At 47.6% G+C, this 27256-nt stretch overlaps 9 protein-coding genes across 9 annotated transcripts; 5 read left to right on the forward strand and 4 right to left on the reverse strand.

The window, feature by feature from the left end:
• Positions 1–398: 398 nt before the first annotated feature.
• DFJ58DRAFT_719356 (uncharacterized protein) lies at positions 399–2602 on the forward strand (the record flags this gene model as incomplete). Its single annotated transcript, XM_041384611.1, has 3 exons — positions 399–415; positions 1725–1987; positions 2193–2602. 3 exons carry the CDS (start codon positions 399–401, stop codon positions 2600–2602), a joined length of 690 nt encoding a protein of 229 aa, XP_041236225.1.
• Positions 2603–2755: 153 nt separating this feature from the next.
• On the forward strand, positions 2756–3145 carry DFJ58DRAFT_670644 (uncharacterized protein; the record flags this gene model as incomplete). Its single annotated transcript, XM_041382880.1, has 1 exon — positions 2756–3145. A coding segment is annotated over one exon (390 nt), but the record flags the coding sequence as incomplete, so codon positions are not given.
• Positions 3146–7397: 4252 nt separating this feature from the next.
• Positions 7398–9107, forward strand: DFJ58DRAFT_821491 (uncharacterized protein). The gene is made up of 8 exons (XM_041392026.1): positions 7398–7686; positions 7712–7748; positions 7810–7862; positions 7917–7988; positions 8148–8210; positions 8268–8369; positions 8419–8507; positions 8564–9107. Exons 1-8 carry the CDS (start codon positions 7618–7620, stop codon positions 9024–9026), a joined length of 948 nt encoding a protein of 315 aa, XP_041236227.1. The 5' UTR covers positions 7398–7617; the 3' UTR covers positions 9027–9107.
• Positions 9108–9548: 441 nt separating this feature from the next.
• On the forward strand, positions 9549–10596 carry DFJ58DRAFT_821492 (uncharacterized protein; the record flags this gene model as incomplete). Its single annotated transcript, XM_041392027.1, has 4 exons — positions 9549–9674; positions 9817–9845; positions 9873–10304; positions 10362–10596. The coding sequence occupies 4 exons, from the start codon at positions 9549–9551 to the stop codon at positions 10405–10407; spliced, it is 633 nt and encodes a 210-aa protein (XP_041236228.1). The 3' UTR covers positions 10408–10596.
• Positions 10597–10832: 236 nt separating this feature from the next.
• DFJ58DRAFT_750186 (uncharacterized protein) lies at positions 10833–12640 on the reverse strand (the record flags this gene model as incomplete). Its single annotated transcript, XM_041387725.1, has 18 exons — positions 10833–10947; positions 11007–11130; positions 11181–11205; positions 11258–11315; positions 11365–11392; positions 11448–11507; positions 11560–11660; positions 11710–11752; positions 11808–11835; positions 11885–11909; positions 11964–11995; positions 12045–12070; positions 12127–12152; positions 12203–12220; positions 12276–12285; positions 12338–12436; positions 12493–12506; positions 12557–12640. The coding sequence occupies 18 exons, from the start codon at positions 12638–12640 to the stop codon at positions 10852–10854; spliced, it is 897 nt and encodes a 298-aa protein (XP_041236229.1). The 3' UTR covers positions 10833–10851.
• Positions 12641–17539: 4899 nt separating this feature from the next.
• Positions 17540–20246, reverse strand: DFJ58DRAFT_908669 (uncharacterized protein; the record flags this gene model as incomplete). The annotated part of the gene is made up of 7 exons (XM_041395120.1): positions 19886–20246; positions 19557–19835; positions 18518–19504; positions 18264–18467; positions 18011–18208; positions 17653–17951; positions 17540–17626 (listed from the first exon to the last, which is right to left on the reverse strand). The coding sequence occupies exons 1-7, from the start codon at positions 20145–20147 to the stop codon at positions 17540–17542; spliced, it is 2316 nt and encodes a 771-aa protein (XP_041236230.1). The 5' UTR covers positions 20148–20246.
• Positions 20247–20329: 83 nt separating this feature from the next.
• DFJ58DRAFT_821500 (uncharacterized protein) lies at positions 20330–21394 on the forward strand. Its single transcript, XM_041392028.1, has 3 exons — positions 20330–20738; positions 20791–20835; positions 20896–21394. Exons 1-3 carry the CDS (start codon positions 20699–20701, stop codon positions 21165–21167), a joined length of 357 nt encoding a protein of 118 aa, XP_041236231.1. The 5' UTR covers positions 20330–20698; the 3' UTR covers positions 21168–21394.
• Positions 21395–21738: 344 nt separating this feature from the next.
• On the reverse strand, positions 21739–25415 carry DFJ58DRAFT_735824 (CHAT domain-containing protein; the record flags this gene model as incomplete). Its single annotated transcript, XM_041386699.1, has 5 exons — positions 21739–22423; positions 22481–23694; positions 23761–24632; positions 24965–25182; positions 25234–25415. The coding sequence occupies 5 exons, from the start codon at positions 25413–25415 to the stop codon at positions 21739–21741; spliced, it is 3171 nt and encodes a 1056-aa protein (XP_041236232.1).
• Positions 25416–25812: 397 nt separating this feature from the next.
• Positions 25813–26339, reverse strand: DFJ58DRAFT_735825 (uncharacterized protein; the record flags this gene model as incomplete). Its single annotated transcript, XM_041386700.1, has 3 exons — positions 25813–26123; positions 26173–26250; positions 26297–26339. The coding sequence occupies 3 exons, from the start codon at positions 26337–26339 to the stop codon at positions 25813–25815; spliced, it is 432 nt and encodes a 143-aa protein (XP_041236233.1).
• Between the last annotated feature and the right edge of the window lie 917 nt (positions 26340–27256).

Here is a 27256-nt window from a genome sequence, read left to right on the forward strand (position 1 = left end):
ACGCCGTCCATGGTGTCGAGGACGACCTAGAGTCCAAGTCTTTACGTCGTTTTGTGGACGGCCTTGATGTTCAAGGAGAGCTACATGAGCTCCGTTGATCGGACACAGTTTATCATGCAGGTTTCGATGCTGATCCGCTAGTGGGGTCCGGAGGATCTGCGAAAATCGAATTGGCTCATCGCAAGAACTGATTTTCGGTGGGATTTATTCGTCGACTGCAAAACCGCTCGACGATGTCGTTCTTGAACTCACGCAGTTCTTTGCGCATTGATACTCCGTGGTTCCTCCTGAGGCGCAGGAGACTCTTGTGCAATTGCGGCTCTCATTGGCCGAAATATGGACGGAGTTGGGCCTGCGCCCACGGCTGTACAGCGGAAAATTATGAATGCTGCACAACAATGTCCTCTTGGAGTCGGTGCCTACCAGAAGTGAGATGGGGATGAAGAACTGCAATCGCACAGAGGCCGTCATCATATATTCTACAAACAAACACCTTGAAATCACCCGGCTGGCCTGATCAGGATGGGCTGTACTTGCGAAAACTGCATCCGATTGACCAACCCCACGGACGTCGTATGTATACAAAGTCACTGTGCGCCTCGCAGGTCGTGACGGGACAGCTCACACCCGCTAGTAGAAACGTAGGCTGGATTCAGAGGGTAATGCTGGAGACCCTCAGTCATCTTGGACTTGATGATCTTGCCTCTCTCAACCAATGACACTTTAGTACAGTACTTTGGAAGCCTGTATTTCTCCTTGCCATTACTGTACACAATAAACATTTCGTTCTCGCGTGTTCTGAATTGCCAATTGCAAAATGCCCAAGTGTACTGCCCAATCAATGCCCGATGGATTTCTTTATGTAGCGCGCGATGAATGCTCGCCGATGTGCAGGTCATTTAACTATGTATTAAATTTCTTGTTTTCACAATCAACTTTTACCCACAAGAAAATTTGTGCTTTGCAACGGGAATATAAATGTCAGTCATTATATAATATTTTACTGACCATTTTATGCGCCTCAAATTTTGTATTTTTCCTAAAGACAAAATTGGATTGCAAAGTTTAATATCTGCATTGTCATTTTCCTGGCGGAAAACTTGAATACTTTATCTATCTAGACCGGACTGAAAATATTTGTCAAAATATGTTACTTTGCTCTCTCATCTCACAACACTCCAAATTTGTTATCGTTCCAACGTCGAAATTTAAATTCAAAATCCCTTATTTATCAATCTCATTTTGATTGCAGTCTGACTTGCAGAAAAATTCGGAAACCGCCGATGTTGCCAGATATCCCGACTTGTGCCGGCGATGCTCTACCGCACGGTGTCACAATTTGTCACAAGTGTGACATATGTACTAATGCATAAATCTCATAATGCATAGGGAGGGGTCCGACATTATGCATTATGAGATAGTGTACTGTACTTCGCTTCTCCAATGTCATGCTGCAAACATCAGATGTATCAAGTGCAAGCCGCGGCGGGAGTCACCTCGTTGTACATTGCAATTACTCCCTTGAGATAATGCCCGTCAGCAAAATACAAATAGTGAGCATAGTATACCCGTGTGTTCGCCCCAAAGTGACATCCAATAATGCGCTTAGTAGTACTTTTCTGCATCTTCTTTTACCTCGTTGGAGTCATCCAAGCTGCACCCACAACAAATGCAACAAATACTACTACTAGCGACAGCTTTAAAGCCCCATCATTCACGACCAGAACCATATGGTCCATCATCTCCAGCTCCGTTCTCACTCTATTTGCCTGCACATACAGTGCCATTCACCCTAATATTCCGAGTCTCAAGGAGAGCCCCCTTCGTCTCCTACGGCGGCGACTTGGGATCATGATAATGGCACTAATCGCTCCTGAACTAATTGTCACATGGGCTATGCGTCAACTGATCAGCGCTCGTCGTGTTACAAGACAGTTCAACGAATTGGAATATTTCAAGGTTTCTCAGTCGCAGGAGCAGTCTGAAAGTGAATCATTCTTTCTGAAACCGTCATCTGTACTTGTGCTTCTTTGGCAATTCATACTAGTAATCCAGTGCCCCACTTCAAGACATGAAGGAACTCATGCTCTTGCGAAGCTATTCAAAAAGTTGTTTAAGGCTTATGTTTCAGAGCAATCTGAAGGTAAGCCCGATTCGTGCTCACACAAGCGTTGACTCATGTGCATCCTTAGATTATACGTGGACTCAAACGCACAGCTCTTTTGTGCTGATGGGTGGTTTCATGCTTTATGTGGATGGGAAACCCTACCTTACTCTACAGCCTGATCACATGCTCAAACTGATACACGAAGAGTGTATAGACGCTCCTACCCTAACGGCAAACCAGATCCAGGACAAGAGCAAAGGCAATGCGATATCGAAAGGACTGATCATGCTTCAGGTGGCCTGGTTTCTTATGCAGCTCATTACCCGTGCCATCTATCACCTCGAAACCACCCAGCTCGAAGCGGGGACACTCGCTTTTGCGGTTCTCAATTTCCTCACCTATGCTGTGTGGTGGAACAAGCCTCTCAATGTGCGATGTCCACATCCAGTGTACTGGAAGTCGACCGAGTCAAGGCCAGAGAATCACGCCGTTTAGTACGTACGCGCCCCCAACAACTACACCACTGCTGATTATGTCTGCCTTTGTGTCGAAGGAGATGAACTCGCTTGGCTTGGGATCTTGGCTCCAGTCTTCCGTCCAATTGCAGGACAAATAGGCTCGCATCCCATTCCCACATCTCGACAGCTCCGAGTTCCAACATTTGATGGCAGCACCAAACTCAAACATTCGGACAAGATGGTTCTCAATCTCGCTGCATTGCTTATAGCAACCGTATTTGGCGGCATCCATTGTGTGGCTTGGCTTTTTGCCTTCCCCACATACGAGGAACAGGTGCTATGGCGCATGAGTGCTGTCGCTATAACTTTCACACCTTGGCTTTGTTTTCTTGTGAGTCTCACAGGAAAGTTGGTAAAGAGGGTCACAGTGCTTGTATTTGGCCTGATTGTTGTCACATCTGTCATATTGTACATCACAGCTCGTGCTGTACTCTTGGTACTTATGTTCACCACTTTACGCAATCTTCCTCCTGACGCATACAAGGCGGTATCCTGGACCAGTCTAGTGCCGCACTTATAATTCTCGGTCATGGATATACTTCACACTTTGTAATGATATTCAGATGCGGCATTCTTGTGGTTCACGATGGAGCTTGGTACCTGGTACATACCACACAACTTACAAGTCGTTTCACGACCACTACGAACGACGCGATCACGTGACCTGTACGTGTCGCGTGACGCGAACCGAACAAACTCTGCCCCAGTCTTACTTGAACTGGCTCATTACCATGGACGGCAACGAAATAATACACTGCAGCTAATGAAACGGACGACTGATGAACAACTAGCAGCATTCCCGATCGACGAGGAGACAGGTACCTTCAAGTTTGGGCGCGACCCGACGTGCAGTGTTCATCACTATTACTCCGAATCAGTGCTCGTAGAGGTTGTGTTTCTGGACCCGGCAGGTGCGTGGCTTATTTGCCTATAACACCTGCATAAACTGACACATTGAGAAATAAACCATTTGTATTGGCAGGTTTTCAATCCTCGTCGTCTTTGGGGAAGCAGACCTCACCATCGACGGCTGCGCATGGTGTAAAGACCAGATTCCGGATGGCACGAGTGAGTGAGAATGGGAAGATGGTGAGTTATCCGCTTAGATTATTATTACCTCCCATGTGAATAGAAGACGGCACGATATGTTTATTAGTGCTGACGACTTCAAATAACACAATTTGATGTCAAGGTGAATGTGCAAACATAGTGTGCTAGCAGCGATATGACATACTATTGTAATGGAAGGGTCCGCAACATCCGTGACTCCAGGTGAGGGTCATCGCTTGTGTGTCATGAGAAGTGTTCGCTGGTGACAGTCATTTCAAAGTCTCACCGAACTGTGGCTATACAGTCACTTTCTTTACCCAACAGATAGCCTCTAGATGGCATCTTGATAGCGTAGCTATCCGTTTCGCGGCATGCTGTGAGAAGGTAGGGAGATATAAAATGTTTTGCAGCGCTAAAGCCGGGGACGGAGCACAAGCACTTCATGAACGAGATTAAAACCTATTTCCCTGATGAATTCCTGTCGTGCCTTGACAAAGTAGCGGTGTTTGTGCTCTATCTTGTTCCCAATGACAAGCATAGGTGTCTTATAGCTTTTTTTATCTAGCGGCGTATGTCTGGAGCCACTCTGATTACAATGATCCACGCTCGCCTTGAAGAGCTGAGAAGGCAATTATCCCTCATCGACCTCCAGCTGTCAGTCCATGACGCGGTGAGGAATCATCTGCAGTTCCAGGCGGCATTAAACAATTCGTAACGGTGCTGTCGCACCAATTCCCCGACACCTTTTAGCCACGCACATAGCATGGAAGCAAACTCTTGTACCATTCCCTTTTTTTCCCGAGACCCGAAGCCTTCCACAGGCCTGACTTCGCTGATTTGCCTCTGTCAGAAATTCTTCAAGTCGTCGCCATCATAACAAGCCTATGTTGTCTGTAGTTCACACACCTACTTAAGTACAGAGTGTATGTTGAAACCCTCGCGATAATACACAACAGATCTCAGCCGTAGTTGAGTACGGTCCACCTGCAGCGACACCTTCAGGCTCACAACGCGAAAACAATCCTCACCAATTTCAATTCGAAGCACAGTGGTGGTTGTCACTGGTTGAATACCATGAAATATTTCAGACGCGGGGGTTGAATTCCGAAGAAGAAACATCCGCTCAACACCTATTCCTGGTAGCCCTTCTGTTGCACCATCCCTTTCTTCACAGGTGAACCTTGTCCTGCAGGACCGTCCGCCTTGCATTTACCTTTGTTGTCCATGTGTGTCATGGCCTTTGGCGCACCCGCGCTCGCCATGGGCAGCAAATGGAGTGATTCGAGACACGTCTGATAGATTTGAGAGCCGGTCGGCCATTTACTATCAGGCGCAAAAGTCCACCTGATACTGATTAGTGTCGACTTAATTCGCTGTGCCTGGCAACTTACAAATGCATCACCATTTCTATGGCCACGGGCGAGCCTTTGCTGAATTTCTTGCTGTACTCACTTGGGTGAATAAGAGACATCAGCAGCGTCGCGCACCATGACAGGCACATCGTCCACGTTGTGGAGGCTCAATGGTGCGGAGACAGTCCAGACACAATTTGCAAAGCATTGGGAGGCGACAGCTCAGTCAAGCTGCAACAGCAGATGGTGGGAGCAAGATGTATCATGGGTCTGTACTGAGTCAAATTCTTAGAGTCCGCAAGAGGATCCTTTGGTTTGCAGGCAAGAGCATGCGGTACAGAAACGGATCCAAGATGGATCTGTGCTTCAGTAAAGAGAGGTTGCAAGTCGTATCACAGCACAGAGATCAGCAGTGTAGGTCCGGAAGCGCAGTGAACTGTGGCGAGTCAAAGTCTTAGAGTCGGCAAGAGAATCAATTGGTTTGCAGGCCCAAGGAAGCGGTACAGAAGTGTGCTTCAGTAAAGGGTGGTTGGAAGTCGCTCTAATAGATCCGAGAACCGGTCAGCTATTTGCTATCTGGCACGAAAGTGGACCTGATAATGTTTCTCAGTCAAGCTGTGTCAGGAGATGGCGGGAGCCAGGCATATCATAGCGCTGTGTTCAGTCAAACTCTTAGAGTCGACAAGAAGGTCATTTGGATTGTAGGCCAAAGCAAGCAGTACAGAAACGGACGCAAGACAGATCTCTGGTATCAAGACGTACTATCATAACAATGCGTTCATGCATTGGAAGTCCGAAAGCGGAGTTGATTGGATGCATTCTGAGCTCGCGGAGTGATAATATTTTATGACAGATGGGAAGATATTTGAGGTCGACAAAGCCCTCCCCCACTAACGTGGGTGTCGGGGATGTAGGCTGCGCGTAATGGTTAGATCGGTTGATTCGATCAGAGATCCTGGAACCACTCGCAAAGCTCCTCCTCAAGAACGATGTGCCTGAAAACAAGACTGTTGTCTTGAACATCGATGAAGACACACGCAAAATAACAGTCCGGCTTGTTGAGGGGGGACCTACTATACCAGTCATGGAGCCAATGCCAGAGTCGCCTGTATCATCGTCGCCTTCTGCTTCTTACCACAGTTTCGACACAAACGACGAGCATTGGGAGGGTGAATTCACAGATTCGCACAGCGCAGATGAAGAAGAGGATGGGCACTTTTGTCAGAGCTGGGCACCATTTTCCCTGCGACCAGCGGGTCCTCCGGCCCTTAGCCCACTACCACAAAGGTTATTCTGAGCAGTGTCGTGCCGGCTGATACGAATATCATGAACTTGATGTAGATGCATGACTGTCTCTATAATGTATTAAATATCACGCGAAACAGAATCAGTATGAAATGGTGTTTCACCATGTTCGCGTGGTACCCTCAGCTCTGGATCGGTCTACATAGATATGTCCCTGTGGCAATGTCATCTGTGTCCGCAAACGTGCGTTCAGCAGTAAATATGACACCCACCGGGAATAGAGAGCAAGATTATTGTTAAAGCATTGAGGCGCACAGGAAATGTGACGAGATGGAACAGGTTTATAACCCTGAAGTAGAATGATGTTCGTGGCATATTCAGATGCATGCAGCCGCAGTGCACGGGGATTGTATTTAAGTATCCACACGACCAGAGAGCGAAGGGTACATGTCGGACGCCGTAGAGATCAGGGCAAAAGTAGAATAGGCGCCAGTGGAGTAGTCTTGACTCTTGAAGCGGTAAAGGAGTATCAGTTGCATCATGCAAGTCTGCAGTTTTGCCACGAGTCAGTCTATAATGATCTACAATACTGGATAAGACGCAACTGTATTGCCTGTTCAAGATCACTTGCGAGATTGGACGCTGGGGTAATGAACGAATTCCCGTGCCGCCGATGCTTACGACATGACAAACTGGCTGCTGGTCATTTGGCGAGAAGCCTACACAGCCAAAAGGTTTGCGGGTTGTCGTGCTCCACAGCCTCACAGTACTTGACGCTGGCGATCAGAACCCTGACTAGATGACTCCATGTGAAGAGTTGGCATAAGTAAGAATTAATATTATTGCCCTACACGTGACCGTGAAACGTTGAAGCTTGCTCTGAGTCCTGACTTCTTCACACAACTTTTCTCCTGACACACGTTATAATTTTGCACTGTGAAATCACCTAAACATCTAGAGCGCTCATAGCGTTCCAAGAATGAAACGTTATATGTTTGATGAAATTTGCAGAGTAATGTCCAAACTCCCATGTGGATGGTTTATTACCACATTCAATATTGAATGCGTTTCTGGATTCTCCCAACACGAGTTTACTCATGCAGCATTCCCCGCCACCGCAGGGCTGGGAGTTGAAAACAGACTTGTCTCTCCGCTCAATTATCGCCTCTTTTGCCCACCGAATGTCGACTCAGTTGGGTTGTCCATCTACGAAAGTTCGGCTTCCATTATGTTTGCGTTGTTTGATTCTCCTTCCTTATGGAATAGTGTGGTTATGCCTATCCATTCTGTTGGTCATAGAGTGGCTTGTTCGAGGGTATGCCTGAGTTCCTAGTGAGGAACTGTTATGACAACGGCACTCAATTCACAGCCCCTCCAGTGCCTCCCTCACTGGCGCTTGCCCCTTTCATCGGCTGTTCTTCATGGAGTTGAAATGCCAGCTAGCTCGGCAACTTGCAGTATCTACTACCTGTCATCGTACGTTCCTTCCATATATTGCTTCTCAAGGTTCGTTTGAATGACTGCTTGTCATATCAAGGTCTCAAATTAGTTGTATTTCCGTCTGCCGCTATTAGGGAGTCAGATAACCACGTAAGCCCATTTCATTGATCAATAGCGTTGTGCGTACTGACTATTGGAAACAAGCTTGCGTTCGTCCAACAAGGCGACAACCTCACAAAGGAAATTGAAAAAGAGATCGATTTTTGCAAAGCCATGGTATTCATCTATCGAACAGATAGTACATTAATATCAATTTCTCATTTCATAATTGTTAGCTCTGTCAAGTACGCAAGGAACGGTACAACATACAGGCACAAGAACTTGGGGTAAGCAGTATCCCCGCTGGATCGGTCGCATCAACTTTCTCGTTGACAGATACCTGGCAAAGTCGAGGCGTATCTTCAGAAAGTTTCACAATCACAATCACTGCGAGCACACGTCTGTACTCTATGAATATATTTAATGGACGGTGCAACTCAATTTTTCCTGATGTAGTTGAAAACGCTAGAGAAAGACGTAGAGGACATAACATTCTTATCTCGCACACAAGCTGTTGCGGATCGCACTGGATACCGTGGATTTGCCGATTGGGCAGAGGTGACAGTCCCACAAACTTCGCCATGTCTTATGCTCACTGTGCTCATAGAAAACATCACGAACTCATGAGCACCTTTTGTTGACTCTCGGGCAGGTTGCATTCGTCGGTGCCGGCTTGACATACGGCGCGATATTTGGGTACGTACATACATCCAGTTCTCTATGTATTCAGCACAGCAACGATTCTATCTCAGGTCATCAAGAGGTAACATCGGGCTCATGTGCTATGCGTTTGCACTGTTCGACTGCGGTTTTATTGTGCCAACCGTTGCGCTCGCACTATTAAAATGGGCTTCACAGCAACCCAAAGATGCAGTATTCGCCTCCCCACAAGTTTGGACACTGCTACTCAATATCTTCCTTTATGGCTCAGCTGCCGCTATCGGCGCTGCAATATGCTTGCTCAATATTTCTCTCCTCGTTTTGCACTTCTCAGTTGGCCAAAACGGTCAACTTACTGATGCTAAGTTGCAGTTCAACGTTGAACCTACGCCAGCTGGGACCCTTGCTCTGGGATGTTTTGGGCTTGCTGTGGTGGTTGTGGTGGTGTCTGGATTAGCCTATTACCTAGCGAACGGTTGGGATGCAATGATAAAGGACCTTTTTGGTCGTAGAGAATGCTGCAAGGAAGGATTGCAGGACTACGTCCCCGTATGAGAGCTGTGTAATCGCCGATGCGTCGAGTCTAGTTATCATCCATGTCTATGTCCACGGCATTTGTCAATGACCACACTATTTACATACATCTGCAATATTATATAACAAGGACTCCCCTTCGGTCGGCTCCATAGCAATACATTGTTTCCAGCACGTTCTGTCTTCTTGCCTCTGGCATAGACACATCGTGTCTCTTCGCGTTCTGCCTCGTCACAGTGGTCGAGGTATTTGCAATATATGTAGAACATCACAACATTCGATATTCTGACGCTTTGACATGGGAAATTTAGTCGAGGAAGACGCAGCACACCAGCCTATGATTGTGCCTTTTCGAGAGGATTAGAAAAATGAGGGCCATGTCAGAAATCATACCCCATGCTGCAGGAGAGGTGCAATGCCACATTTGCCCCGCAAACGAGGTTTTTTTGAAGCAATACAACACTTCTTGCGCGATGGCTCGGTAGTCTGGTCCCACCTGTATGATGGCGATTTACTTCTTGATAGGTGCTCAGCTGGATCCCCATGCCGCAATCCAACAGATTACTGTGGCCATCCACCGCGAAGGCTGTGGACACCTCTACCCGCAAACCTTTTGGTCGTGTGAACCAGCATACCGGTAGTGATCACAGTAGCCTTCTCGCAGGGACGGTCAGCTCATCGCCACAGGTGGTCTGGAAAAGGCACAATCTTTCTGTGGGACAGCTCGCAGGGCGATCATCACTATGACGAATGCCTTATTCGTCCCTATGTGTTACCTCCGGTGTCCAACATCACAAATACATCAACCAAGGTAATAAATTCGTGTCCTTTGTCTATAGAGTAGCATATCTGACTGCAATTTCACAGACGTTCCCGTAAGCTCGATTCTCTTTCGGGATCTTCCACATCAGCATCGGACGAGCTACCGGATGGAACTGGATTCTCGTCAGAACTTGTAGGCTCGCGTGATTATGCTACTTCACCTTTCCCATCTCTGCCTCCTCAAGGTCACTCCAATCACGAAATCCCTTCTCTAGTCCGTGCCTCTCCTCCAGTCGAGCTTCCGGACAGAATACAAGTCCCTCCAGAAATCGCAAACTCGCGTGATTCAGCTGCATCCCCTTCCCCATCTTTTCTCCCTCGAGGCTCCCCCCATCCTCAAATAGCTGCTGCATCAGCTTCCACCCCGGTCTTTGCCTCACCTCCAAAGTCGTTGTGGAAGCACTTTTCTATATTTAATAGGTCTGCAGCGTCTGTAGACTCCAAGCGGTGGAAATTCCCGCGCATTGGTAGCATCATGTATGCAACCCTTCGCTCTCTGTTGAAGTAAGAACATGTTCTGAATATGAACCCTAGGCAGCGCAAGCATCGGAACACAGGACCTGATGATCCCCAGCATTAGTAGGCTTGTCGTTCCTATCTTCGCGTCTTGTCGCAGCTGTCACCCCTTGTTCTATCGTATCGTCTATCCCCTACCCAGTCCAGTTGAATTAGCATAATCACTGCTGCCGGCCATGTGATCACGATTAGGCGTAATATTTCATACATGGTACTATAGGTAGTATCCCTCTGATACCAGTGCTTTACTCCGAACGTCCAGCGTGGCAGAGGCCTCCATGGCAATGTAGTAGCACGCCCGTATTACAACTACTACTACCCCAGGTACGCAGCCGGAAGCCCTGTCGACCGCAAACAGATCCTTGTTCGATCGGCATGGGCCTATTAATCTAGTGTCGCCTTGTACTAATGCTTAACGCTTAGCATCAAAATATCGCTGACGGTAAGCAATGAACTAAGTACACAGCGTGCGTGTGTACACAAAAATTACTGGCTTGTTAGTGCAGACTTAACATTCGCTCTCGTGAACTGTGCTGTCCATTCCAGTATCCAGATCATCGCCATAAATATTCATCACAATACTCTTCCGGACTTCAATGGCAGGCTAAAACATACGACTTGAGCGCCAGACGATGACAGATAAGAATTAGTAGCAGTACGAACCAGGTGTGACGACTGTTGGTGTGATGTCTCGAACGCCGAAATGTCAGGCATGAATGAAAGAGCAACGCCTTCCACTGTAGGAACGGTCTGCTTGGTCATTCCAGGTCTTTTGCGAGTGTTTAACCTGGTGGATATTTTAAGCTAATGTATAGAAGATGGAATCACAACACGCACGATGCCAAAAATGATATCGCATAGACTGCTCAGAGTGTCAGCTAGGAGTCAGGGATGGGAACTGAATTTGGACAGACGTTTGCTCTGGACTTGGACAAAACCAATGAACGCGAGATTATTTGGTAGACTGAGAAAACTGATTGAAGTTAGCTTTGGAGGTGGACTATCTTCGATATCCGCTTACCATGATTACCACCAGAATAGCGCAGAACCTACAGAGAATAAGTCCCCGAGTCATAAAAGGTAGACCATTGGATGTAGGCTTACGATGTGACTGCACCAGTGTTGATGCTATACAATAGGAGGCGGTTAAGGATACTGTCAGTTCTAAGGGCAACGAAGTGAATTTAATGTGGAGTTGGGCTAGCTGATATCCTACTGATTCATGCCAGTGCGACGTTTTCGGAGGTATAGACATAGTGTGAATGCAATCGTACTATCGACCACTGCTGAAAGCACCCATCCAACCACCATAGTTGGCTGGTGACATATTGAGACCAACGAACACGAGTATATGCGAGGTACGTACAAAGACGTGTTGCCTAAATATCTTCCACATGGGATAGTAGAAACTTTTCCTAACTGTAGTTAGTAGTTAGATCATCAGATACAGGTACTAGGACGTACCTCAAGGAACAGTTTGCAAGTCCAAAGCCTGCAGAAAATTCAAGTACAGCTCGATGATAAAATTAAGAAGATTCTACCACAGCGAATGGTTGCCAAAATGATCTATAACAAGAGCTTGAGTAGGAATTCTCGACGTCAAAGATAGTTGCGGCGTACAAAGCAAATAGCGATCCAGCGTTTTTGGCTCACTGCACACACAATTGAGGCGGAAGGTAATGCGTGTATCAGGGTACTCACATTGCAGTATTCGCCAAATGAAACAACTGGTGTTACACATCAGCACGAGTTTTCAACCTTTATGATATTTCGAAAGACTTACAGATTTACAGCATAAGCTATAATAAACTACTATCGTGTCACTATGACAAACGGCAGGCAAATGCAAAACGACATACACCGATAACATATGAAGCCTGGCGAAACGGGGCAAGATCAGCGGTAGATTGTGTGTTCGTGCCGACTGCTTACGGGCATGCCCCTGTGATAAAGGATGAATGAACCAGAATAGATGTGTGAAGGAATGGACGCACCAAACTGCGTATTCCAAATTTGTGTCATCTCCGAAATGCATAATGAGATAAAACTCGACAGCGTATACTGTCAATGCCGTATGGACAGTCTCCAGAATACTGAAGGGTCAAATGTGGTTCGTGCTGGCACGCCGACAGAACAAAATTTAGCATACCAGATGGATGCGACCTGTGGCAGTATCAGATAAAGCCTCATTTATATATGTCTGGCAGAATTACCAAACACTTCAGAATCTTCCTGTCATGCTCGTATGCTTGCCAGTAGCGGAATGTCTGCATGCAGATGACTCCGTAGAGTAGCATGGTAGCTAAGGCACCACAAAGCGGACCTTGCATAATTGACATCACAGCCGACGGCATGTTAGCGGAGAAGGCGAGACAGGAGCGTAGAGGAGCGCATCATGCAATGATCATTTTATGGGCCTTTCTGTGATGATTTCATGACACAATTGCAGAGGTGGGAAAAGCCCACAGACGAAATTATCTTCGCGGGAGGCATCATAGGTGCTAGTAGCAATGGGCACAGCGGTGGTGAGAAATAGTACCTGGTGATGTCGATATGATATTCAGAGTAGCACATGCTCATTTTCCAAGTACCTGCCACTACAGCTAAGACTCGCCAACTGATCAAAATCCACGGCGCGCGAGGGTAACTGCTTATTGATCAAGGAATATCACTGGCAGATGGTAGTTAGCTGGCATGCCGGTACAGTGACGCTATGCGCACCACTTACTGGTGGGTGCGTAACGTCTCTCCATTACCATATATATATAACACGGACAGAGAATACCGTGTCAACGAGCTTGACGTGGTAAGAAAACACAGTCACGTTAAATAGAAAATATGATGAGATCAGACATACAATGATTGAAGTACCCCCAGATATCTCAGGAGCTGTGCAAGTACTGCCGTGACTATACTTGTCAATTTGTATTATAAGACCACTCACACAAACGGCTGTCGCAGGCTCTCAGCTTAGCGCCTTTTCTTACAATTGTTATTTATGGCTTGACACAGCCAGGCTTATATGCTTCAAAAGATCCGCTGATATCTTTCATCTCCACTTGAGGCCTGAGCGATATATGCATACATCGCGTTTGAGACTCCTTTTAAATACAATTGAAACAGAAAACAAAGATACATTCAAAAAAGGTTCGACAGCCTGAAAGCTTATCTAGCTGTCAGCTTGCAGAGAATGTCCCGAGTAATGAGGAAATAGTACTGCAGTGGGACGGAGGAGTAAACAAAGTTGATGTAGACGGAGGAAGTTCGGAATGCTGGACTACATGGCGTATTGGGGTATGTCCAGATAGGAAAACAGTGAGGAGGACGAGCTGGCATAGGCACAGGATGCGAAACTTTGGGCGGGGCGATGAGTGGATATAGTCAGATGAGAAATGCAGAAGCTATAATAAGCAGGTATAGCTAGCGCCGGTATCGCTCTCTTCAACTTGAACCGTTACTAATGACGCTCTGAGACTCCAGTGCGATCACACCCGCGAAAGATGCGGACATTAAGGGGAGGGACTGGGCAACCTAGTGGCTTTTTAAAATGCCAAGGCGGAGGTAAAGATGGGAGTACATAGAAGGGTGGGTAGTTGACCGAAAAAATCGTATGGCTCGTGCACGGTCTACATTGCTCGCGTCTTGTAGTGGGTGTGCTGGCGGCAGTGGATGGTCACGGGTCTAAGATCTCAGTCGCTTATGTAAACTTGCTTAGTAACTCTCACCATGTGGCTCTCAACGTTGCATGCAACTTGAAGACATTTACCTGCTGATTGTTTCTGACAGGACCCTGGACCGAGGTATGGTTTGTCTGGATGACACCGACAAATTGAATCGAAGCACATCGCATTCATGACTTGTTTATCGTTCTTCCGCACCTTTGAAACGCATCAATCAATGTCCCTGTCACCCGCATGCATGCTCTCCTGCCGAATTTATGGTTATCCTCGGCAAGACGATTCACGTTTATTTTGACATGCACAATTCACTCAGCGATGGCAGCATAGTCAGTGCCAGACCGAGTAATGTTCTGTAACGTCTGGGTCCCCAGTTTCAAGTGCGTTTATATCTATCATGTGCTTCCTTTATCCTAAATACGTGTCTAGTGTTGCAAGGCAAATGGCCCTGAGTTTAAGTTGTTCGAAAAATGTGTTCATCTCACCCGTACGTACACTCCCCGCCTTCACCTCTGGGTTCATTTTACAGGCTCTACAAACACTTAAGTATTAAACCGAGATGAGCTCGGCACTGCACCTCAGCAATTCAGGACTGTCATTGCTGGGACAATTCTTGACCTAAATTTACGATTCACTCGACGGCGAGTCAGCGCTAGGCCGAGCAATGTCCTGCAACATCTGGATTCTCGGTTCCAATTGCATGCATACCTATCACTTGCTCCCATCGTCCTATCCCAAATACAAGTCTAGTGCTTCTTCTGCAAGGCCTTACTAATAGATTTTTGATGTCAGTAGGATCTGGATCGAGACTAGTGGTGTCTAGGAATATTTCTTCCATATGCAGCAGCTCAATTATCCTCGATCTCTGGACACAGGGGCGCTTCGATTCGGAATATAACTAATTCAGGACCAGGGCGACGATACATTCTACGTCGCAAATGTTAAAGACCACACCAGGTTGCCGCATGTATCCCATGAGAGCCTCACTAATGTCAAACGAGCACAATTTGATCGTGCACTACACACGCGCTCAACAGATAGATTACAGAGGCTCAAAATCAGACTTCAACGGCAGCTGACCATGGCCACTCGGTATGCTGCATATTTAATTTGCATCGCCCTACACGTATCCGCAGTCCAGTGTATGACACAATGTCAGATGTCACGTTCTGTGGTAGAACCCGGAACCGTCCAAAACCGTGGTCCATTTGGAACAACGCTCAAACTCGAAATGTCTGGCAACCCATTTGTTACGCTGTATCCAATTGCCAATCACACTCACGTACTTTTTCCAGTTATTCCCTTGCAAAAATTCTGACGAGTTCAAGTTACAGTACCACCTGACCACACTGATCAGCAGTCGTGGAGCCGTAATTGGCGGCGATGTTCCGCGAATATATGAGATTCGACTTACGTTTGTTGAGGGGCAACGGTATGAAAGCGGTTCATCTTTGATCCAGTTTCTTTCATTCCCGTCGACCTTACCACTAATAACCGGTCTCTAGCACCAAGCTCATTTATAACACAACTCGCACAACACATAATGAGCCTACGCCTGTTGTCGACTACTGGCTATGTGGATCCTGGTGGTTCATCGAGTGTATTTCCAAAGGTAGGAGCAAAAGCAAACCGCCGAAAATAGTGCGCACAGAAAAGTCGAACGATTCTATACGACTCGTCCGATTGAGCTGACAGTAGCATGCGTATTGTTCTTTGGAAGGATTTTGCATCGCGAATGCAATACGGCTAAACACTGTCGCCTGAAATATTGACGAGTTCAAGCAGTACCACCCAACCACCGTGATCAGTAGTCATGGAGCCGGTAATTCTCCGCGAAGTACGTTTGTTGAGGGGGAATAGACCAGCGGTATGTAAGCGGTTCATCTTCAATCAAGTTCCTTTGATGTCCGTCAACATTAACACTAATGACCGGTCTCTAGTACCACAGTCAAGCCAAGCTCATCTATAACAAAACCCCCGCAACACACAATAAGTCCGTGCATGTTGTCGACTGCTGGCCATATGAAATTTGGTGTAGGTTCATCGGAGTTGTATTGAAGTACGCATTTGCACGATTCTGCGCTGCGTACTCTGCTAAATAATGTCTGGAATACACCTAGTAAGGGATGAATCAACTCGTGAGTCGTGATATTGGAAATATCAAGATCGTTCAACTTCGTCCAAGTATTCTACAGCCGATATTACCGACATCTATTCAATGTCTTCGGAAAACCCTCGCCGTCACTGCAAGTGCAACCACTGACCTGGTTACTAATATGCTCTGGTTGGTGACAAAGTCATGCGGGAACCGCTCTATCGAGTGTATGGTCGGTGAGTTCATCTGTCGCATCCCTGCAGATGTGAATTTGATGAACAAGTCATCATCTCAGACCAACATTCGCCAAACGTACCAAAAGGATTCGTGGGGTGCGTCCGGCACCTTAGTTAAGGCCTTCAAGAAAATTATGTCACAGTGCGTTAGCTGGCACACGTAAATCATTTGGCTGCGCCCTGTACTATTCGTGTATAAAAGCCAACGTGCATTTTCCATCGAGTTTCAGCCATGAAATTCACTTCACTCACCACTGTAATCATCACTGCTGCAGCAATGACTGGTGTAGTTGTCGCATCTGTCCGCCACGGGCCGAAACTACCCTGCGACCATGGCAAACGTGAGCATTTTTTTCAGCCTACGTGTAAACCTTGAACCACATCCCCTGTGCTCATCGACGTATAAAGAGGGGTGCTCAAAGGGCGTCGGTGGTTACAACAAAGGCAACGATTTCGTGTTTATCTGCTCAGATAATGGATACATGATGGACTGGACTCCATGCCACTGCAAAAATTGCTGTTATCTGAATGAAGTTCAGGAAGTTGGCGATCACGGTGACGATCACGATGACCTGTACCCACCTGCACCTGTTTTTAAGTTTTTTTCTTGTTTTGACAATGGCACACTGCTTGGGTGAGACTGTCTTTTCTCGTTATCTTCCGAGTCCGAGTTGCTGATGTGCTTGCTTTTACCAGCACGGAACAAGTAACATGATACGTGCAGGAGGACTTGAAGGACTGCTATAATTGAGGGTCGTGATCACGCTGTCTCGTTGTCCAAAGAATGAAGATGCTTCGTAGATGTGATGTCGAATAAACTAGACTATTTGGGGACTATATTGTGGATTTCGTGACAATCTTGATGTTTGATTTAAGTTGCGAGATATTTGGAGGACTTCTAGTTTTTCCAAGCCCCGGGAGTACCCCGACACATCAGCTCGCTCAGATGCTCTGGTGCGAAGGAAAATAGGAAACATATTTTGAGGATGGGCGAGTATAATAGAGCAGTCGGTACCAAGTAATACTATACACGGAATGGGGTGAACATGCGAAGCACTTTCAACCCGAACACCAAACTATATAAACGTATCCTCCTTGCTCACGCCCCGCATCCCACACGCCGCCCATATAACAGCAGCCTTTAAACCATCCACACCATCTTTATTCATGCCCGCATATTACCATCACTCAGCTGGTTTGCCCCAGCTTCTTAAACCAATCCCTCCCAGCCTCCCATGAAACCCTCGCCGCCTCGATCCCATCGAGTGGATGCGTCTCCCCTTAAACCACAACATCTCCACTCTCCTCTCCCTGCCCTTGAGCGCATGATAATACCTCAACCCCTGCGCCGGTACCACACGCAAGTCATCTTCTCCAATCAACAACAACACAGGTGCGCGTACATTATCGACGTGTGCGATAGGCGATGCTTCGAAAAGTTTTTGGAATGTAGCAGGCGTCATGAGCGAGTCCGGGGTAAATTGGAGTCCGAATTCAGCATAGGCCCAGTCGGGGATGTCGGACGCTGTTAGTTCGCCTGCGCTAGTTACGGGGTTGCGCATCACTGCTGCATTGAATAGGGTTGGGTATTGGCCGATCACTGTGTGTCAGTGTCGATGTGAAAAAAAATGTTTTTTTTTTGGAGAAGGGGTGTCTTACAGTGCGCTGTGAGGAAACCGCCGTGGCTTCCACCTTGAACGACTTGTCGTCCATGCTCTGAGATACCGAGTCGGATGAGCTCATTGACGCTCTCTACGACGTCTTGCACGTCCATTTTTCCGCAGTGCCCGAGGAGCTTTTGAATATATTTTTCACCGAATCCCATAGAGCCGGTATAGTTGGGAAGGGAGAGGGTATCTGGGAGCATGCTTGCCGTAAGTGATCAGCAGCTGCGAAGTTGGAAAAGACTTACATCCTTCTAGGGCTAGTGCAGCGGTAGCAGAGTAGAATGATGTTGTCGATGATGCATGTGGTCCTCCATGTGGGATGGTAATGCAGATGGGTTTCGGGCCAGGTCGCGTGGAAGCTTTCTTCGACTGAATAACAAGAGTCTCTGTTGGAGGACGCGCACCGATGGGTATGATCGACACAGTGAGATCACGAAGTGCGTTTTCAGCTGAAAGGTGTGATGAGACTTGGCAATAATTCAAATTGACTTGAACGAACTCGCGGAAGATATTGTTGGCTTATCTAGGACTTTCCAATTGAGGTTGTCGTGTTGATCAAAGTATCCTAGTAATACCTCGGATGGGGTAGTAGGCGTGCTCCTTGAACAGATGAGGCGCGTCTTGTTGTCTGTAGCATGCAAGTCCCAACTATACAAAGGTTCGCCATCTCGCATTTTTGTCTTGTCTGAAATTGCTCCTGATTCTGTATCGATGAAGAGGATCGTCGCGCGAGAGCGCCATAAGGAGTGGAGCACGATGTATGTACGGTCTCCACAACGTAAAAACGGGCTGGATGGCATGTTATAATTGGGATACAGGCCTGGAAAGTCGTTTTCCGGGGTAGGCTCCATCACGGTGTCCACGAGGACCTTGTTGGTACCTGTGGTTAGGTCACGAGATTCCAGAGAAACGCAGGATGCGTGGGGACCACCGACGGGATTTGAGAACCAGAAGAGCTTAGTGGGTGTATGACTATCATTGTATAACACACGAGGTGAGCGGCAAGACCGTTCTGACGGAGTCAGCTTCAATGCGTTACACAATATTTTGGTGCCAAAAGGTGTCCCTTGCACGGTTGCTGACTCGGGAAGTTTAATCTCCCATATGCCCATTGGACGATTGAAGCACCATTTAACCCCCAGCAGTCGACCGTCTTTGGTGTGTTCGTGTCCACTGGCATAGATGACATCTTCCGTTGCAAAAGTAGCTTGGCCAAACAGGACGGGTACTCGGGTAGGCTGTGCCAACGAAAGGGCAACGAGCAACATGTCCTGCTTAGCAGCCCTGGTGAATGCCGTGGATCTTGTCCAGCGGAATAGAAAAATGGTCGATCTTTTCTTGGCGCAAGATGGTTCGCCAAAGTGCGGGGTGTATCTGAATTTAGGGTAAGGATCGTCTGAAGCATTATCATCGCTGTTGATGTTTGCTTCGGCGGTGTATAGAAGGGATGTTTCCGATGGGGAGAAGGAGAGCGATGATGTGAAATCTGACATCTGATTTGCAAGTATTTCAGGACAATCGCAGACTATTGAACTCACCATCTGTATGGAAAGCATCATGGTACTTGGTAACATCCAAGGAAGCCTCTATCTGGGTGTCGGCCCAGATTTCGATGAAACGTTTCGTACTTGTGCCATTAGCAACCTCTCGGAGGATTGCCTGACGAGACTTGGAAGGAGATGTTGTAAACGCCTTAACTTCAGAGGAATCATGGGAGGTTGTCTGATTATCAGAAGTGATGCCCCCGGGGAAAGTCTTTGTGAGGGATCGTGTGATGTTACGCTCGTGATCGCGAACAGAATAAGTGACGCGTGCAACTGTGCGGGTGTCTATCATCAATCTCTGATTATGTTGATAGCCTACGCACCATCGCCACTAACAAAATCAGCAGATACAGGAAGGGGTAACTCTGCTAGTTCCGTGTAAAGCGTTGATGGACCGGTGTGTTGAAGTAAGGACATGTCAGTAGTAGTCCTTGTATGATTCTGACGTTTCACAAATGACCGCTTGGATAAGCCGAGAGTGGGAGGACGACTCGGAAAGATGTATTTAGCACGTGTCGGGCCAATGTTTAAATTGGTTGAAAACAAGTTGACGCGATTGAATAGACGGTAAGAAGACATGAACATGATACCACGACATGCACTACAGCTAAATGCACTCCAGAAATCTAGAGACACGCCTGCTTATTGCGCCACACTTGAGAACGTTATGAAGGCGAGAATAAAGACCCTGCCGGAAAATGCCGTTCCAACAGGTTCCAACATTTGAAGACGGCAGCATCAAACTCAAAAATTCGGACATCATAGTTATTCTGCTTACTGCATTGCTTGTGGCAACTATATTTGGCGGCATTCATTGACAATTGTATAGCTTGGTTTTTTGCCTTCTCCACATACCAGGAACAGGTACTATGGCGCACAAGTGCCGTTGCTATAAGTCGCATACCCTGGCTTACTCTCACCACTACATGTTTCTTGGTCTGCCTGCTCTTCATGTGCGAACCACTTACGTTCTGCCTCATAGTCTACGAATTACTATGTCTCATATTGTACATCGATGCATCACAGCTCGTGCCTTCCTCTTGGTAATCATGTTCACCACTTTACGCGATCTTCCTCCTGACGCATACAAAGCGGTGTCATGGACTAATTGGGCACCGCACTTATAATTCTTGAACATGTTACTTGAGAAGTCAGATGCTGTTTGGCTATTCAAAGGTGAGCAAATAGGTCACTCTTCCTGTGTGGTACGTTAATGCGTATGATGGAGTATGGTGGCCTCTCGCTGTATTCTTCCTGGCTTTTGCTTCCTTTCGTGAGTTACCAATCTAGTACAACTTCCGCGTTTTCTTTCCCTAACCAAACCTCTGCACAGTCCTCGTCGCCCCCTTCTTGAAACCAACCAATGGCGTCGGCCACACCCTACCACTACTATATGACCTGCACGCTTCAAGTTCCACCAACACTTATCCATGCATCCCTTATTCTCATTCTTTGCTTCTTCTACAAGTACTGCCTCGTCGAAATCACCATCTTGTTCACAGGCATGCTCGTAAGATGGAAGAGGCTCGTACTCAGCTTAATGCGCTCTTTTCCAAGCAAGGCCGTGTCACCCGCTTCTGGACAAAGGCAGAGTACGATGTATAGCATACCTCAAGCGAACGCGTTTGAAAGACACATTACAGTATTCACCTAGCGGGTTCCCAGAAGCACAGGAGTCGGTTGATTCAGAACTGAGCGGTCGATTGGCTGGTCGCTTTGAGTAGCCTTACTGGAGTTGTGCTCCCACAGACCCCATCAGTGGGCGCGCTGTGAGTTTTGGCTGGCGCGCACTCCTGCGGGCGCACAGCTCAATGCAGCCCCATGCTTCCTGCCATCGAATATTATATGACTTTGAACTTCATTCTTACCCACCAGTGCATCTTAGGAGCGGCCACCTGTGGTTCTGAGGCAACAGACTGTACAAATAAAAGTCTACAATGAGTGCACATATCGGGAAGTATATAGTTCCACAGTCTGAAAAATGGAAATTTATCTTGGCAACAGGCTGCACATAACCACGACTTGATACTACACGCGAAATCGTCAGATTAACGCGTTAATCAACAAGCTGGAGTACGCACAAAATTGATCATATGCCAATATGCACAAACACTATGCGCTGCTCCAAGGGCATGTCCTTGTCGCAAGCCAATAACTGGACCGCTTTGTGCAACGCTCAGGCAGCTTGCTTGGAATTCATCTTGCCATCCCCGCACAAGTTTTTGTAGAATGCCTCGACTAAGCGCTGCACAGTACTATCGTTGACCTTCCATAATGTCCCAACAACACTCTTAACCCCAGCGAATTGCAGGCCGGCCGCTAGGTGTATCACTTCATCAGGAGTATCCTGGTCACCGACTGCGGTATCATAGGCAGAGAGAAATGTGAATTCATGCCGAGACAGATCTGTTTGTGCGATATCAAGGAGTGAAAGTGGCTGGTCTCGCATGAGAAAGGCCAAATTGAAGGGGTCCTCATATTTCTGTGTCCCGTGACACGAAAAATGGAGCCAAGTATTCTCTCGCAGCGCGCACAGTGCCCTTGATTGCATTGCATCAACGCTCGTTATCTTGGTGAAGGAAACGGTTGGGGGAGGGGGTAAAAGACTCTGCACTAATTCCAGTTCAGGCTCCACGCATTCCAAAGTGTGCGAAGCACCGGCTGGGTGATCCTGACCGATGGCAGCAAAGGACACTGATAGAGACCTGTCATGTCTGCGAGCCTTTATCAGCGCGGTAAGCGATGGTGTGTATGAAGAGACGTAGAACTGTGAAAGGAACTGCCCATCTCTCCAGTACTGGCCAGCAGCGTGCAAGGGCAAGAAATTGAACACAGACGTCGGGCACCACCATATTCGAGAGCTTGGTCATGCAAGTCCGCCCAGATTTTCGACCACCAGGCAGACTACGTCATCCCACAGCTCCGCCAAGGCTGTTGTCAGCGCTGGTGTACTTCTGCATTGGAGTCTGGTCGCCAATATCTGGAGTTTCTCAATATTGGTAGGGAGTGGAATCTTAGTCGGAGGTTGCTTGTGCAGGATAATAATGGCATCGCAAGACGACTTGCTCACAATGAGCACGATGATAGGCCCATCACGAGCTGCATCTTGAAGATCGGAGAATAAGGGGGGAAGGAGGAAGCAAGAGAAGCCCTCGATCTTCCAGATTTCTTCTACAGCTCTATTCCAGTCCTTCACTAAATGTCTGTACCGGGCTTCTTGTGCTTCTACATTGACTCTTGAGGTTGCTTCTCGATCATTCGCAGGAGGTTTGTCGAGGAGGGAGCTGAGGTCTCTGAATTTCTTTATCAGGGCCGCTGCGTGATCGTCGCATGTCTGGAGGCTGTCAAGAGGTGTGCGGAGTCGTGTCATCTGGGTCCAGATGATAGTCCTGCCTTGTTCCAACAACTCAACAGCACGACACACCTCACCACTACGAAGAGCACACGATGCAGCATCAACGGCAAGTGTACTCAGGAAGTCCTTCATGATATTGTGACAAGACGATACTGAAGCTGTCGTGGACATGTAAGCGTCCAGAAGTTGCATGGAAGTCACATGAGCCTCCAGCTCAGTACCATGTGAATGTTGAAGAGCATGGCGAACCCAGCTCAGACTTGCTCGCAGGCGAGGCAGCAAACCTGCAGACACAACATTTGCTGCTGCCTTGAGATTATGCATGGCAGCATTCAGACTGTCGGTGACTTCGCCCGTGCTGGTGCCGTTAAGTCCATGGAATAATAGATAGACGTTAGTGAGCGAATTATGGACATGTAATTGATGAGGATCATGTTGCGTCAACAGAGTCAATGCACGGCCTAGGTTGTCTCGTGACTCGTCGAGGTCTTCTCTATTGCGTTGGTGCTCAAAGTGGGAGGAGAGTTGAATGGCAAGGCTATTTAATGACCAGGTCCGATCTGTGTGACCGACCGGGCGCAAAGCCAACGCTTCCCTGTGAAGTGCGATAGCCTGATCCAAGTCTTCGTCATTGCCTCGGTGCGAGAAGCGGTAGTAGAGTCCATTCGCAAGGCTATGTAATGACCTGGACCGATCTGAGTGACCGAACGAGCACAAAGCCAGCGCTTCCCTCTGAAGTGCGATAGCCTGATCTAAGTCTTCCTCATTGCCTCGGTGCTTAAAGCGGGAGGAGAGTTGATGGGCAAGGTTATTTAATGACTTGAATCAATCTGGGTGACCGACCGGGCACAAAGCCAGCGCTTCCCTGTGAAGTGCGATACCCTGATCCAAGTCTTCATCATTGCCTCGGTGCGAGAAGCTGGAGGAGAGTTGACCGGCAAGGTTATTTAATGACATGGACCGATCTGTGTGACCGACCAGGCACAAAGCCAATGCTTCTCTATGAAGTGCGATAGCCTGATCCAAGTCTTCGTCATTGCCTCGGTGCGAGAAGCGGGAGGAGAGTCCATTGGCAAGGCTATTTAATGACCGGGACCGATCTGTGTGGCTGATTGGGCGCAAAGCCAGCGCTTCCCATTGAAGTGCGATAGCCTGATTCAAGTCTTCGCCATTGCCTCGGTGCTCAAAGCGGGAGGAGAGTTGAGCGGCAAGGTTATATAATGACCTGGACCAATCTGAGTGACCGACCGGGTACAAAGCCACCGCTTCCCTCTGAAGTGCGATAGCCTGATCCAAGTCTTCCTCATTGCCTCGGTGCTTAAAGCGGGAGGAGAGTTGATGGGCAAGGTTATTTAATGACAAGGACTGATCTGTGTGACCGACCGGGCACAAAGCCAGTGCTTCCCTCTGAAGTCCGATAGCCTGATCCAAGTCTTCATCATTGCCTCGGTGTTCAAAGCGGGAGGAGAGTTGACCGGCAAGGTTATTTAATGAGTTGAACCAACCCGTGTGACCGACTGGGCGTAAAGCCGGCGCTTCCCTCTGAAGTGCGATACCCTGATCCAAGTCTTCGACATTGCCTCGGTGCTCAAAGCGGGAGGAGAGTTGACCGGCAAGGTTATTTAATGACCGGGACCGATCTGTGTGACCAACCGGGCGCAAAGCCAGCGCTTCCCTCTGAAGTGCGATCGCCTGATCCAAGTCTTCGCCATTGCCTCAACGATTGAAGTGAGTCTTCAGCATTAAACTCAGATTACACAGCAATTGCCCTCGGAAAGCATGCTCAGTGTTATAGTATCCCAGTGCATCATAATGAAGGAATATCACTTCATCTAAGGCATGGTGGACAGGGTGGCTGGACTCGAACCGAGAGCTGCACAGGTGCTGAGCAGGATGGACGACCCTGGACCAAGAATCAGAGAAAGGCTCAACTCGGAGCGAGAGTGTGTGTTCTACTGACAAAGACAACCTATGCTACCCTGCTGACCAAGCTTCGGAATGGGCCGCTGGGCTCTCCTATGCTATGCTATGCTCGTGGGACCCCTACTCCAACGGGGATCATCTTTCTGCAAACACCACTTTGCTCGATGAGCAAGTTGATTCAGGGATAACGGAAGCATGGGTGCGGCGGGCCGCTCCTGCCCAAGATCATTTGCATCAATGCTTTCAGCAGAATACAGAGTGGATGTTTCGATTGCAATCAAAGCTGCTCTGTGAATGTGACTGTTGGCATGGCAGACATCGAGGATTTTACTCAGTAACTCTCTAGCTGCATCAGCATCCGTTTGAAATCCCTGTTTCGCGAAGCAAGATTACAGAGCAATGGCAAGATGCTGGGTGATGGTTTGGTCCGGGTGATCAGTGGGATGCAAATCAAGAGCATCTTGAAACAGGTTGATAGGGATATCGAGGTTGAGGTGTCTTCCGTCAGCTTGGCAACTGACAAACTTTGCGGTAGCTAGATTGAGCAGTGCTGCAGGGCGGTAGGGATGGTCCATGGGGCAGAGATCTGAGGCGCGTTCAAAGTGGTTTATGGATTGGTCGATATCCCTACTGTTCTGCGTCCTATGGTATCACGCGAGAAGACGATGTCCGGCATCCGTCTTTAGTACTAACACATCCATATTGTGGGATGTAAGCTACACGTTGCAAGCTCTCAGGACTAGAATGCTAGACTGTATTGATCACTCACAGTAGTAACGGGGCAAAGAACTGCGGCGTTGTTTTCATCAGAAAGTCGCTGCTCCAGTGTCATGAACAATGAAGTACATGGAGATACGACTTCCCCCTGCTTGGGCTGAAAGAGTATGGCTATGATACTCGTTAACATCTGTCAGATGTTATTTGCAAAATATATTACTGACGATGTGACTTTTCACTGCGATCCAGCAATTCTCAGACGGAGATCTCGAATGTGCGGAGGACTTCTCCATGACCGAGCATCGGACCCAATTCAAATGAGGCATACACGCTGACCCGGACTTTAGAAGATAGATCGCACGGCCTAGAGTCCTTTTCAATACGTGCAGGAAAGATGAGATCAGGGACAACATACAGAAGTATGGGCTCGGTCCATTTGACGACAGCCTGATCTACGTGTACAGGTTTGTTGCTCGTCTGGCATTCAGCACCGTCAGTCTTTATCACTGCATGGAAGCCAGCGGGGATACATTGGAGACCAAGAGTGAGATCAGTTGCATGAATGGCTTGAGGGAAATTGTTAATACGAGCTGAGCGGAGGTAAATATTACATACCGGTAATGACACCTTGTTGGTGTATCTCTTTCGGGTCCTGGGTGTGTTCTGGGTAGCTTGACTCCTCACTGAACAATACTGCACATTGTCAGGCATTCAGCTGATCAGTGCTTCATATACTTACTTGTCCTTTTTTTGCCTGAAAACGCGAGATTAAGTCCATACATGTGCTATACAACACAACGACTTATGATCGTAGACATTTTGAACTCTTCGTCTTGTTGTCGTTATCGTTGCCTGACGACTCGCACTTACGTTTTCTGCCTTTCAAGGGCTCGGTACTGGGAGCGGATTTCTCTACTAAAGAAGTTTTACACAATGACGCTGAAGAAAAGTCTGAATCAGAGTCTGATTCGGATGAGCTCGAAGACTCAAAGGTGACATGTCGAGGCAGGGCCATATGTCTAAGAGACGGATCCAAAGTAACACTTGATAGCACGATGTGTGCCGGAGGCCACAAAACACTGCAGTGCTTGTAAAGTCCCTATGTATTATAAGTGAGGGAATCACAGCATGCATGTGACATCCACATCGTGAAGGACCGAGGACAGAAGCGACTCACAGAACATCAATAGCCTCATTTACAATGGGCATCAGATTTATACAGCAAGGGCATGTTGTAGGGTACGATATTGATTGAAGTAGCGGAAATGAAAAGGCTGGGAGGCTCAGAGCGCTCAAGAAAAGTAGAGCATTCCAAACTTTGCATATTGCGAAGGTGGCACCGTGTCTGAATGTCACAACCCTTGACAGGTTATTATCCTAAGTACTGTTGTCAGACGACATAGACCTCAAGTAAGACTTACTAGTAGGACAGCCGATTCAAACCGACTCGGAGGGGATACTAAATATGGAGCGAACTTGATGGGACTGTTATCTGCGCGTCAGGTATCAATATACTGGATCCGACCGTGATACTGAATATGATCTCACTGAGGCTGGAAATTTGTGATTTGGACAAGATGATACCAAACTTGAGAGACTCGGGGTTAGTACAGCAGATATATCGGATCATGATCGAGTGGTAAGGTTAAAATTCAAATGGAAGCAACCAAGGTACCACGTGGTGACAAAGGTGCTGCCA

Source organism: Suillus subalutaceus, assembly GCF_016647625.1.
Source record: "Suillus subalutaceus strain FC151 chromosome Unknown DFJ58scaffold_233, whole genome shotgun sequence".
Taxonomy (NCBI): domain Eukaryota; kingdom Fungi; phylum Basidiomycota; class Agaricomycetes; order Boletales; family Suillaceae; genus Suillus; species Suillus subalutaceus.